General features: G+C 45.5%; 1 protein-coding gene across 7 annotated transcripts; it reads left to right on the top strand.

The window, feature by feature from the left end:
• Window positions 1-2,758: 2,758 nt before the first annotated feature.
• LOC148318741 (band 4.1-like protein 3) lies at window positions 2,759-12,008 on the top strand. 7 transcript variants are annotated; one of them, XM_088282877.1, is made up of 24 exons: window positions 2,759-2,856; window positions 2,922-3,071; window positions 3,644-3,748; window positions 3,808-3,865; window positions 4,060-4,135; window positions 4,397-4,518; window positions 4,602-4,698; window positions 4,783-4,870; window positions 5,517-5,561; window positions 5,689-5,841; window positions 5,932-6,029; window positions 6,115-6,290; window positions 6,458-6,523; window positions 7,177-7,308; window positions 7,386-7,543; window positions 8,301-8,345; window positions 8,406-8,441; window positions 8,531-8,725; window positions 9,208-9,303; window positions 9,385-10,056; window positions 10,411-10,455; window positions 10,698-10,787; window positions 10,856-10,936; window positions 11,412-12,008. In XM_088282877.1, exons 1-24 carry the CDS (start codon window positions 2,791-2,793, stop codon window positions 11,418-11,420), a joined length of 2,859 nt encoding a protein of 952 aa, XP_088139003.1. In that variant the 5' UTR covers window positions 2,759-2,790; the 3' UTR covers window positions 11,421-12,008. The 7 variants fall into 7 exon arrangements, with proteins under 7 accessions (XP_088139003.1, XP_088139004.1, XP_088139006.1 ...); XM_088282878.1 differs by having other exon boundaries at window positions 3,808-3,850; XM_088282883.1 differs by lacking the exon at window positions 2,759-2,856 and adding an exon at window positions 3,288-3,337 and having other exon boundaries at window positions 2,999-3,071.
• The last annotated feature ends 158 nt before the right edge of the window (window positions 12,009-12,166 follow it).

The raw sequence follows: 12,166 nt of genomic DNA on the forward strand, positions 1-12,166 counted from the left end.
CTACAGTATTTTGAGATGTTGGTCAAGTCAATTATTTTTCACAATAATTATGAACAGTTATTCATCAATGTGGGAAAAAGATTAATGTCCAAATTTGACATTGTTTCTATGAGTCTTAGCCATTATGTCCATTCTAACTAGAACAACACATTCCAAGGAAATTACAATTGTTCCAACACCGGTGAGCTGTTTTTACAGCTACTCTGACCAGGTGGGCACTGTTATGTTTCTTGCTTGTAATATACACACAGACAACGACATCGTGGACAGCAAACCCGCTGTGAAATCCCGATTCACATTTAATTGTATAACAAACATCGTGTTGGTAAATCCCCTCAATATCACAACATGCATCTCGAGGTCAAAAACACAAACCAGTACAAATTTCCCCATTGTGGGACTAATAAAGGACATCTTTATCTTTATCTTTTATGTGCTCATCGATTTTGGATTAATTTTTAACATACACTGATATTATACGCGTATTAAGGTTCACCTGTTGATGTTAACTCGGTACATTGAAATAATTATGCAGCTATGTATGGTAATTCCAGACATAGCCTTGGTAAGTATCTTTTTTTTACACAAAAACAAAGACACGCACGCGCGCGCGCAGGTACGCACACGCATACACACACGCGCACGCACAGACACATACTGTGTATGGCTGCTTGTATTTCTATGATGGTCAAATATAAATCATGTCGTGAGCAAGTTATCATGTGATGTCCAATTGATGTCGAGGAACTTCTCTGCTGCTTGCTCTCCGAGGACGTCAAACACTCGATTAGAATTAATATGTATTAATTTAAAAAAAAGACAATCACAACTAAACATTGATTTCGCAATTAAGTCACTCCCAGCTCTAAATGTTGAAATGAAACACGCAACAAATTGCGCATCTTTCCATTTCATTTGGGACGAACGACTAAAAAACAGTTTGATCCCCGCCCCGCCCGTCCTGTGCGTCATGACGTCACTGCGTCGTGGAAATGACGTAGGTGTTTGTGAGTGGGGGGTGTAGGAAAGAACGCTCGCCCGTAATCACAACCGAAAGGGCGCGCGCCCTGGACGCCGGCAGGTAAGGTAAGGACACCTTCACCTTCACAATCGCCTTCTTCTAGATGGACGTAATTGCATGTTGAAGACGCGCGCAAGAGCAAGCCACTTGATGTCTGCTCGGAGCTTCTAAAGCGAATGAAGATTAACCGCGCTAAACCCCCCCCCCCCCCAATTTGCACTTGCTTCATCATGGTGCAACTGCAGCTGTGCTGGGCTGGGCTGGGCTGGGCTGGGCTGGGGTGTTTCCTGCTGCAGGATGAAAGCAGCATGAACGCCCTCAGGCAATCATTAGCATTCAAAGTCAATTGGATATCTTATAATTCAACATATCGCATTAAAAAAGAGGACTTTCATATTCATAATTTGAGAAAAAGACCCGACCACACGCAGATTACTGTTTCTTTTTCAACTCAAGTTTTTCAATTGACCTTAACGCAAACTAACATTATTTATTATAAACATGCTTCGTGGTAGCAAAACAATGTCGCAGTCTATCACAGCAGTCAGGCCAGCCTCCACTCGCAAAAACGAAGTCAAGCCAGCCGCCACTGTTATTTTTAATACTATGCATCACGGTGCATTACGGTAATGCACCGAAAGCGCTTGTTGTTGGCCACCTTCAAGATAAAAGCTCACAAACTCATGTATGCATGTCAGTGGTGTGGATTTAAAATATTATTATTAAACTTCTCTGTTCACCCAGGGGGCATGCAAACTGTCTCAGAATTGCACCAAGAAATGTTCTGAATTGAGATAGAAAGAGAAATCAATGTTAACTGTGCACCAATGGCTGACATCACTGATTAAAAAAAAAAGATTAACATGCAGTTTTTGTTATTCCGCAACCAGGCCAGTACTGGGGAACACTAGGCCACCCCAGGTATCCTGAAGTACTTTCATCAAAATCTGATGTGGCATTTCAAAATAAGAGGCAAAAGAAAATCTCAAAATTTGACCCTAAGACTGGATTTTGGAAAATCATTAAAAATTCAGTGTTCATTATCCCGCAACCAGACGAGCGCTGGGAAACACTCGGCCACCTGAGGTCTCCAACCAAAGTACTTTAATCAAAATCTGATGTGGCATTTCAAAATAAAAGGCCAAAGAAATATCAGTGTTTGACCTTTACACCTGAATTCGAAAAATCACTGGCATACTTCTGACAGAATGCTCGCATCTCCAAAAGCTTCGCTTTTCAAGAAAACAAAAAAGAAACGGCGTCGTCAAAGAAAATAAATGAAAAATAAACCCCCCATGTATAGCCTGACCCATTTGTAAAAAAAATAAATAGGTAAAATTGAGCAAATAGGAGGTTCCTGCCCAACAGTACACGTCCAATATGATTACCACAATGAAAAAGTCACACGCACACACTCTCACATAATGTAAAAAAAAATAAATCAGCTTCACTCCCCCTGCCTTTTGGTAACTCCCCTCTCAGAAACACACACACTGACCCACATCTTCTGACTGAAAAACAGAGCATAATCTCTTTTTCTCATCCCTGCCTCAATGCGTTGCCGTGGTGATCCACTCATGACAGCTGGCGGGTCAAAAGAATGACATCCACAAAACAAATCTTTTTTTTTTTTTTTTTTTTTACAAATCATTTTGATTCTGTCATTTTGTAGAAACTCACCTGACCTCATTTGTGTTGCTGACCAATACGACATGCGACTTTTGCTGGGGGGCGTTTACCGAGTTTGTCCTCGTCACAGATCCATCGACATGACAACTGAGCAGCGGGAGGCGCAGGAGGCGGAATCTCCTCCAGAAGTGGCAGCGCCCGTGCAGGTAAAGAAACTTGCCGCGTTTTTCTTGGCGCAGCAGAAACGTGACCGCATTTCCCACCTGCTCAGTTAGGTGAGGGCGGGCCGTCCCACGACCGAGGCATCTCATTGGCTGACGGGCAGAGCGCTCACCCCCCCGTCAGAAGGTCTCTGAGCTTTAGGACAATGCAGACCAAAGTCACTCTGTTGGATGGATCCATCTTCAGCTGCACGCTGGAGGTGAGAGTGCCTCTCACCTGCGTGACATCGTAGCATGATCAATCGTGTGACGTCATTGTGTGACAACACTTGTGATTCATTAATCATTCATTTGAACGTATTAATTTTTGTACCTTTCTGAGCCTCTACGTCTTTCGCTTAATACCTTTGCCATGTGTGGTTGTTGCTGCTGCTCTTCCCATTCGCTGTGATTTTGTCCACCCACTTTGTATGAAGCAATCTTGGATTCTGTGCAAGGCGCTATTTCAATCCAAGGCATGTTGATGGTATGATTATTTCTACCTGCGATTGTCAGCAGCATGTAGCATAGCATAGCATAGCATAGCATAGCAATGAAGAGAAGCGTCCTGTTTGATGGAAACACTTGCGACTTCGGGTTCCAGTCGTCACCTTAGGACTCTCCCGCCTTCGATCCTCTTCAGAAACACTCGGGAACCACCGGCACATGCTTGGAAGTTTCTGCTCGACTTTGTGTTTCTGAGCTCATGTGTGGTCATGTTGGGCAAAATCCATTCTGCCCGTTGTCGTCTGTGCTGCCTTGCCAGCCTTGACGGCGTTTGCTGTTTGTCCAGAAACGTGCCCGCGGTCTTCAGTTGTTGGACAAGGTCTGCGAGCATGTCAACCTGCTGGAGCGAGACTACTTCGCCTTGTCCTTCAGAGATGCAGACAACAATAAGGTACGCATGCCGTCCGCCCGCCCACGTTGCTCTTGTGACGTCTGAACTCTGTCCCCTAGAACTGGTTGGATCCTGGGAAGGAGATGAAGAAACAGCTCAGAGGTCAGCAAGTCTCGGGTGGGCGGAGCATAATGACGCCTTGCCGGCAATTTCATTTCCTTACAGTTTGCTATTCCACTTTGAATTATTGAATGTGAAAATGGACTATTGTGAAGCGGTCATAGGTGACATGCTCAACAGTTTTTTTTTTTGTGTGTGTATGTGCGTGCGGGTGTGTGTGTGTGGGTGTGTGTGTGTGTTTGTGCTTGCAGGCATACCCTGGAATTTCTCCTTCAATGTCAAATTTTACCCCCCCAACCCGGCCCAGCTCTCTGAGGACATCACCAGGTAGGTTGATTCAGCTGTCTGTTGATCTAAAAATGAATGTAAAGAAATAACAGAGTTTTTAAACTACAATTAGTGTACATATTAATGGTCTGGTGCCTTTAAGGGGTGTGACTAAGTGAGTGACATCAGCAGCTTCAGTGGGGTCATTTGGTCATTTGGTTCGCAACATAAAGCAAAAAGATCCAACCAATGGTGGCTCCTAAATGAAAACGCTCAGAAGGTGTCAAGGCGTTAGTGTCACTGTGTGGACTTTGTTGGCAGGTACTTCCTCTGTCTGCAGCTCAGACAAGACATAGCCTCAGGCCGACTTCCCTGTTCCTTGGCGACTCACACCATCCTCGGCTCCTACACCGTCCAGTCGGAGCTGGGGGACTATGACGCGGGTAACAGTCAGCTTGACGTTCTGCCACACGCCACTCATCTTGTCACTCAACTTGTCATTCATCCTTTCCTGCCCTTCCCTCAGATGAATGCGGCTCCGACTACGTGCGTGAGCTTTGCTTGGCTCCAAACCAAAACAAGCAAATGGAAGAGAAGATCACAGAGCTTCACAAAAGTTACAGGTTGAAATGCAGATTTAATTTCTACGAATCATGTCAGTTGCGATGCGAACTCTTCAAAGCGTCATCATTTGCGATTATCTTTAGGGGAATGACACCAGCTGAAGCTGAGATGCTTTTCCTGGAAAACGTCAAGAAACTTTCCATGTATGGAGTTGACCTTCATCACGCGAGGGTAAATGAAAGCACGCGCGTGCACACAATTTCACAGTGACAAATATCCTGCTTGCGCTTCATGTTTATGTCTGGCAAAGCTGCTCACATTCAACGTTCTGCGTAATTTGGAGCTTTATGAAGACAACATGCAAGTGTCCCTAATAAAATGACTCGCGAGTAAAGAGAACATTTTGACATGAACAAATCCTGCGCTATAACCAATCAGCAATGCATGACCCACTTCCTGCCTGTAGTCAATCAAATGCGTGCGTGCGTGCGCGCGTTTGTGTCCACCGATTTTTCCGATTCATTTCATGCACGCAGCCAGCAAAGGGAATTGACTGATGCCCCCAAAAAAGTTAGCATTTCTGCATTTAGTACGACACACAAAATATTTTTCCCGTTGAGACTTTGGACGCACGGGTTTGTTGTGTCACGCGTCCAGAACTTTACAGCGGTCGCGATTTGAGCGCACTCTCAAGTGGTCCTCTTTTCCCTGCAAAATGTCTTTTGCGCTATGCTGACCCGTAAATGCAGGAGGACCACAAAGACGTTTTCTGTTGTGCTCACGGAGAGTAATGCTGCAATTTCTGATGTGCCGCTCAGTGAATGGGCTTTTTTTTTTTTTATTTGTCTTGTCTGTTTGTTTGCTTTGAACGGACTAGATGGTAGGAAGCCGCTTTGCTTGCTTGTCTTCAGGTCTCTCTGAGGTAAGACGGCGGGCAGGCGGTTTATCCACGTTTGTCTGCTTTCATTTGCTTCCTTTTTGTTCTGTGTCTGCCCTCAATCGGCCCACAAGCGGCACTTGACAAGCCCGTTGTGCGTGTTTGTGCGTAGGACTCAGAGGGCGTGGCCATCATGCTGGGCGTGTGCAGTAGTGGTCTGCTGGTCTACAGAGACCGACTGAGGATCAACCGTTTTTCATGGCCAAAGGTCCTGAAGATCTCCTACAAAAGGAATAATTTCTACATCAAGATCCGCCCTGGAGAGGTGAAGGCCTGGCGAGGAAGGAGCGAAAACTGATTGATGAACTACACAATGGAGGACAACCTGAGAGATGAACTGCTTGTTTGTGTCCAGTTTGAACAGTTTGAATCGACGATTGCCTTCAAGCTGCTCAACCACAGAGCAGCCAAGAGATTGTGGAAAGTTTGTGTGGAGCACCACTCCTTCTTCCGGTAAGCAAAGTGTCAAATGTTTTTGCTCCAAGACAACAATTCATGTTGAATGTCCCGCCTCACGCCCACCTTCTCTGCTTCTTAGACTGGTCTCTCCAGAAGAACCTCCCAAACGTTTTCTCTCTCTTGGGTCCAAGTTCCGTTACAGCGGTCGCACTCAAATCCAGAGCCGCAGGGCCAGTGCTCAGATTTCCAGACCTGCGCCCAATTTCCCACGATGCATCAGCAAGAGGAACTTGCTGAGTCGCAGCCTCGATGGAGGTATGGAGCCTCTAGTCCACACTTGCGCTTCTCTTAGCGACGTGTAAAAAATACAATTAAGGATCCTTTGGGGATCTAGTTAGCGACTTCCTGTTCGCTGGTGAGGTTTTTGGATCTTCTTTTTCTTAAAATCCATGTCAGTGACCAGAGTTTTTATTGATCCTCAGCTCCAAGTGACACGCCCAAATCCTCTCTCAGTGGCTCTCCAGCCTTCACTGGAAGCACACAAACAGGTAGAGAGGAATCTGTCAATCAAGCACCTCAACTGGGCTATGATTGGTCACAGCTACAACGTGCTGTTAGCTTCAAGGGTGGCCACACCTTTTTTTTCTAACGCTGCCTGCTCAAGCTCAAATTTCTTCTCTTTTCTCTGTGGCTGTTTGCTGTATGACACAGAAACGTTTGTTCGCGGGGGGGTATCGGAACGGTCACCAAGGCAGTTCGTGCAAAGTAATGCTCGGTGATGTCAGCACACGTCTAATGATCTGATTGCGAGATGCTGTGAGGAATGTTGCCACCATATCCCGACATCTCTGGCATGCGTAAACAGAACAGGTGGATAGAAGCTTATATTCTACTACAGCTCTGATGGGGCACATCTTTGGGATCTCTGCGTGAAAGGCCGTCGAAGAGAAGTCCTTGAATTGCAGGAAGTCGTGTACTTTGCGCTTTGGAGGCAGAGTTAACGGAAATGCTTTTGCCCCTTCTGCAAAGCCGGATGGGACTGAAGCAGATTGGCTGCTGCCCTGGCTGCTTTGCATGTGTCATGAGCTCTGATTGGTTGTTTTTTAGAAGACCATAAAGACAGTTGAGTTGATACTGTGTTGGTATAGATACTGCTGGGGCAGCTTACCGTGCGTGTGCGTGTGCGTGTGTGTGCATTTAGACATGGGAACGTCTCTGTATATGGTGTCTAAAGCCATCACAGTCAGTGACCTTATCACCACGGTGACACCTGAGAAGAAGATGGAGGAGCAGACCGATGAAGGAAGCAATCAGCAGGGCGCATTTAGATCGAGTGAGTGAAAAATGTGAAACAAAGCAGCCACTTTTCGGTTTTATTCTCACATTATTTCATCTTTTCCTCTATGCTAGTTGAGAAGGTGTCGGATTGTGTGAAGGTTGAGCAAGAGGCAGAACAACAGACGGAGGAAGAGGTGGACCAGAGCAAAGTGACCGAGGCATCGGAAAGTCCACTGACTCCCGAGCAACTCGACAATAAGCTTCAAAATATTTGCAACGCTGCTTGGAGTGTATGTATCTTTTTCAAACGACGATCCCGCTAAAACACAAATCTCATTTCAAACTCATCTTCCATCATCAATCTGTCCATGTTCTTTAGCGCTTCCCATTGACCGTTAGGGTGAGCAGAATCCTTTCGCAGCTGACCTTTGGCAAGACGCAGGAAACTCACGGAACTTGTCGCTAGCCAATTGCAGGAATTTTCAGTAGGCCTGACCCTAAACGTTACAAGTTGCCCATAAATGCGTTAGCGTCCCAGGGAGGTCGTATTTCTGCAGTCTTGCATCCACACGGCCAAGGTGGACTCTATCCTTTCAATTCCACTTGTGTGCAATCGTCTTTGTGCTTCTTCGGGCGTCCTATATGTCATCTGTTTCACGTCTAACGGCGAAATACCAAAGTGTCACTATTTCTTCTGTAGGTTCGCCAGAAGCTTTAGGAGGTGCACTGCAGTGCAGCTGGGCACTTAAAACCTAAAGAGCGTAAAAAACAAAACAAAACACAGATTGGAGTGACTGTATTGTCTGCTTTAAAAGTTCTACTGTAAATCGATATTTCTGCTTTCATAGGTACTGTATGCCTTGCGACTGACCAACCGGTTGTGGGTGTATCTCAAATCAGCACAGCTGGAATTGGATGCACTTTAAACTAGACTCAAATTAGGACAAGTGCTACAGAACAGAAAATGGATGGAGTTTTACTGCCCAGTCATTAAATAGAAGCTGTTACCTTGGTAACCGGTCATGTTCATTCATTTTGTGTCTTCAGACAGAGCTGACAGAGACTGTGGATGGAGACCTGACAGGAACTGAGGTGATGATAATGAGTTGAATAACGTGTGGAAGCAACCTAACCTCTCATTCTGTGTGTCAGTCTGAGCAGGAAGACGACTTTTTAAAAAGCGATCAGGTAAAATGGTGGATGATTTTTTTCTTTTTTTTTTTTTCTTGAGGTTTATTGCGCTGACTATTGAGTCGACCTCCTGTCTCTGCCTTCAGGAAATGATGTCCAGCCCGGTGAAGGTTGAGACGGTGGTGAGCGCCATCAGCGACCTGCGGCGCTCTTTCTTAGAGGGAGGCGCACCGGCGGGTGGGCAGACTGAGTGGGAAAAGCGTTTGGCAGGGTCGCCCGTTCGCCGACTTGATGACTCGCCGATGATAGAACCTTTGGAAGCAGATGGGTTGAAGATCATGGTCAGTATCTCTGCGCTGTCATTGGATACTGTGTCTGTGCGTGTGCACGTGCGTGTGCGCTTATCACTGTTTGGTGCTTCCTTATATACCGTACGGTACTCTGGTTCATGCCATAACGTGGCGTCACTTTTTCCTTTTTTTGGGCGTCTCCAGGAAGTATTCCTTCCAAAGCCTTAGAAGGTGTACCAACTGGGCGCCATCAAAAGTATGCAGATAGGCGCCAATAGTTGCTTCTTTCACAGAATAGACTCACTGAATGTACTGGGTGTTCGCTGATGCTGTTAATTTGATAAAGCAAAAAACAAAAAAAACGCATTTCCTTTATATGTTCTTCACTCACTTTCAGTCTTTGCAGCAGGACAGTAATGTTTGACCCATGACCCCTGCATAAACGGAACCTGCCATTGTAAAAAAATATGCAACTCAATTTGTGTGTGCGTGTGTGTGTGCGTGTGTATGCGTGTGCGTGCTCATGTGTGTAGCCAAGGCCTCTGTTGAATGAAATGTCTCCTGAGCTGAACGCTTTGCTGAATTCGGCCAGAAAACAGAGAAGCTTCACCGAAGAAAATCTACTGAAGGTGATTGTTGGCATTTGTTAGCACCTGAATCTTCATCTGTCTCTCTTTTTTCATGGCCGTCTGTTCCCTCACTTGTTTCAGACTTCAGAACGGGTCCAGACCATCACGGTGGTACCAGGGGAGGAGGAGGAGGAGGAGGAGGAGTCAATGTGTCAGGTAGCACCAGAAGGCTTTCTGGGATCGCCTCCGTGTGATCCCCCACCGCCTCCACCGGGGCCTTCCATCATTCATGCCGATGATGCCGCAGAAGTCATAGTCAGGGATGCTATTAGCGATGCTCAGTGGCTTAACCGTCAGAAGAAGTTTGGTGATGATGATAACGATGATGAGCTGAGTAGCCAGGCAAGTGACAATGATGTTAGTGAGGTTAGCCAAGACGCTATCAGCGTGTTAGCGCAGGCAGTTGTGGAAGAAGCCATTGAGACTGGAGTCAGACACACCCGAAGCCCACAAGCTAGCATTGCTTCTTCAGATAGCATGATTGCTAACGTTGCTTGTATGGGTGACCGGCACATGTGGGCAACTACGGAGGCTACCATTAGCCCCAGTATCAGTTGCCGTTCTGTTCCGGCTGTGACTTCATCACGCCGCTACTGGGACGTGGAGATTTCTGAGGAGGAAGAGGAAAGTGGCTGGGCAACATGCAAAAACCTGGCTTCACCAGCTGCGCCGCTGCACACCTTCCAAGACTCCTCCGTCTCAACCGATGATGTACTTGCCGAGCAGGGCAAAGATGGGGAAACTCTGCAAGAGGTAATGTGCAAAGACTAGTCCCAAAAAGCAGTCCCCGATAAAGAAATTCCTGGAGAAGCCATTCCCACTGAAACCATGTAAGCATTTCCCAATGAAACCAGTCCTCGTGAAACCACTGCCCATGAACCAGCTCGATTGAAACCCGTTTGTGTGATGCCGCTCCCTGTAAACCTTTTCCATTGCAACCCGCCCAAGTACACTTGAGTGAACATTTGACAATTCCCTGTAACCCTTCAACGGTTGAGCGTAACTGACCCAATTAGGACTGGAGGGGCTGACTGGTTGGAAGAGTAAACATTAGCTTGAGAATGAAACCGTTTTTCGTGGTTCAAGTGCTTCATGTGTGTTTGTCAGGGGGTTCCCATGGCAAGGAAGACTTTGATGTTCGAAGCTCCAGGGGTGAGGACATTTTCTATCACTTAGCCAGTTTTGCTTGTCTTTTGGAACATAAAAACATTGAGAAAAAAGAATAATATTTCAAATAATCCTGAGTTGTGGCAAAAAAGCAAAGAATGTTCTTGGTCCCCAAAAATTGTCATTGGAATCGAAGAAGCGCAAACTAGGCTGGAAGGTGATTTGTAGACATGCTAACGGAGGGCGAGTGACGAGGTTGACGTTGGATCAATTTGCTCGTGTTTCAGAAGCAAGTGGATGCCGATCGCGCTGTGTTACTGCCGCTGACTTCGCAGAGCTTCTTGGCAGAGACATCCAGCAGCTCCTACATTGCTAAGGTAAAGAACGCTACGCTGAAATTGCAGAAGAGTGGTCATCACTTCATGTGCTCTCATCTGCTCACTAGATGATGAATCGAGGGATTTCAGAAAGCAGGATTGAGAAGAGAATTGTGATTTCTGGCGACACGGGGATGGACCACGATCAGGTAAAAGTGCAGCAAATTTTGGAGCACTCTCTCTTTAGCTAGCTTTGTGTCGTTTACCAACATCTCCTTCCAAAGCACAAATGTTTTGAGTGTTTTCTCAGGTCATTTGAGCGCATCAACACGCATGTTAACCAGGAGGGGAAACAGAAATGAGAGTCTGGAACTCCCTTGGGGAATCTTTGTTAACAACCAATCTGTATCAGGCGGGGGAGGGACTTGACTAAATTTTGAGGTCATAAATAAATCAGTGGCCCAATCCCAATACCCGCCTTGTGCCCCTCAACGTCATGTTCCCGTCAAAGTTGGAAATATGTCCCAAATGTCCCAATGTGCTCTGTGGCCCCGGGTTAGGATTAGGGTTGAACTAAACCAATGAACTGATTCTAAGGATTCAGTCCACTTCAAAACACGGTTGTGCTCATGATTCTAATTAGCATGCACATTCACTTGTGTGACAGTTCTTTGTGTCTTTCAGGAAGTTTAAAGATCTGAATGACACCATGTAACCAAATCCAACACCAACTCTGCAGCCTGACCTCATGTTCCCGTAGCAAGCTGACAAGCGGAATATTTGCTCAACTTTTAGTTTGATTACAAATTTAAGACTGAAATAAATGTTCAATAGCATGAGTGCCAGCAGAGCATAGAATCTTTATTGTATTTTTTTTTTACTCTAGACAAAGCAAAGATGGACACCACTGTAATGTTAACTAACATGGCAGTTTGTTGATGTGTCACCTACTGGCACACTGGACTATTAACTTTTAACAAGCGCTTCAGTCTACATTAGCGATGTTAGCATGTTAGTCTTGCTATACCTAGTTGCAAAAAAACCCCCAAAAAAACCTATAAATTTTAAGTCCAAATATTTGTTGACTTTGCACACTCCACTTTTGCTCAATTGGCATGACAAATTTTGTTGTACTCTGCCTCATTATTGTGACACTCACCTATGTACCGTATGTTGTTCTTATACATAAATATATCATTTGTTGTTCCTCAAACCATCTGCTGTGTGAATATGACATCACATCCAAGGCTTGACTGGCATAAATAAATATCATTCCATGTAGGTTTTTTTTTTTTTTTTAGACAACTGCATTAATTCTTCTGTTCATTTTTTGCGACAACTTTTGTGTGAGGTCTCCCTGAAATGATCTCCAGTCAAGCCACAAAGAAAGCGGGGCGCTTGGGAGTAGTACAATCAAATCTAACTTTTCTAGCACCATC

Source organism: Idiotropiscis lumnitzeri, chromosome 19, assembly GCF_059441095.1.
Source record: "Idiotropiscis lumnitzeri isolate Australia: NSW breed Sydney's pygmy pipehorse chromosome 19, RoL_Ilum_1.0, whole genome shotgun sequence".
NCBI lineage: Eukaryota > Metazoa > Chordata > Actinopteri > Syngnathiformes > Syngnathidae > Idiotropiscis > Idiotropiscis lumnitzeri.

What these genes read in the sequence shown, in the direction of transcription:
- LOC148318741 (XM_088282877.1), top strand. Translation starts at nt 2,791, where the DNA reads ATGACAACTGAGCAGCGGGAGGCGCAGGAGGCGGAATCTCCTCCAGAA. An exon ending in GAGCTTCACAAAAGTTACAG is followed by an intron (nt 4,699 to 4,782) that starts GTTGAAATGCAG and finishes GATTATCTTTAG; the next exon opens with GGGAATGACACCAGCTGAAG. An exon ending in GCAGCTCCTACATTGCTAAG is followed by an intron (nt 10,788 to 10,855) that starts GTAAAGAACGCT and finishes TCTGCTCACTAG; the next exon opens with ATGATGAATCGAGGGATTTC.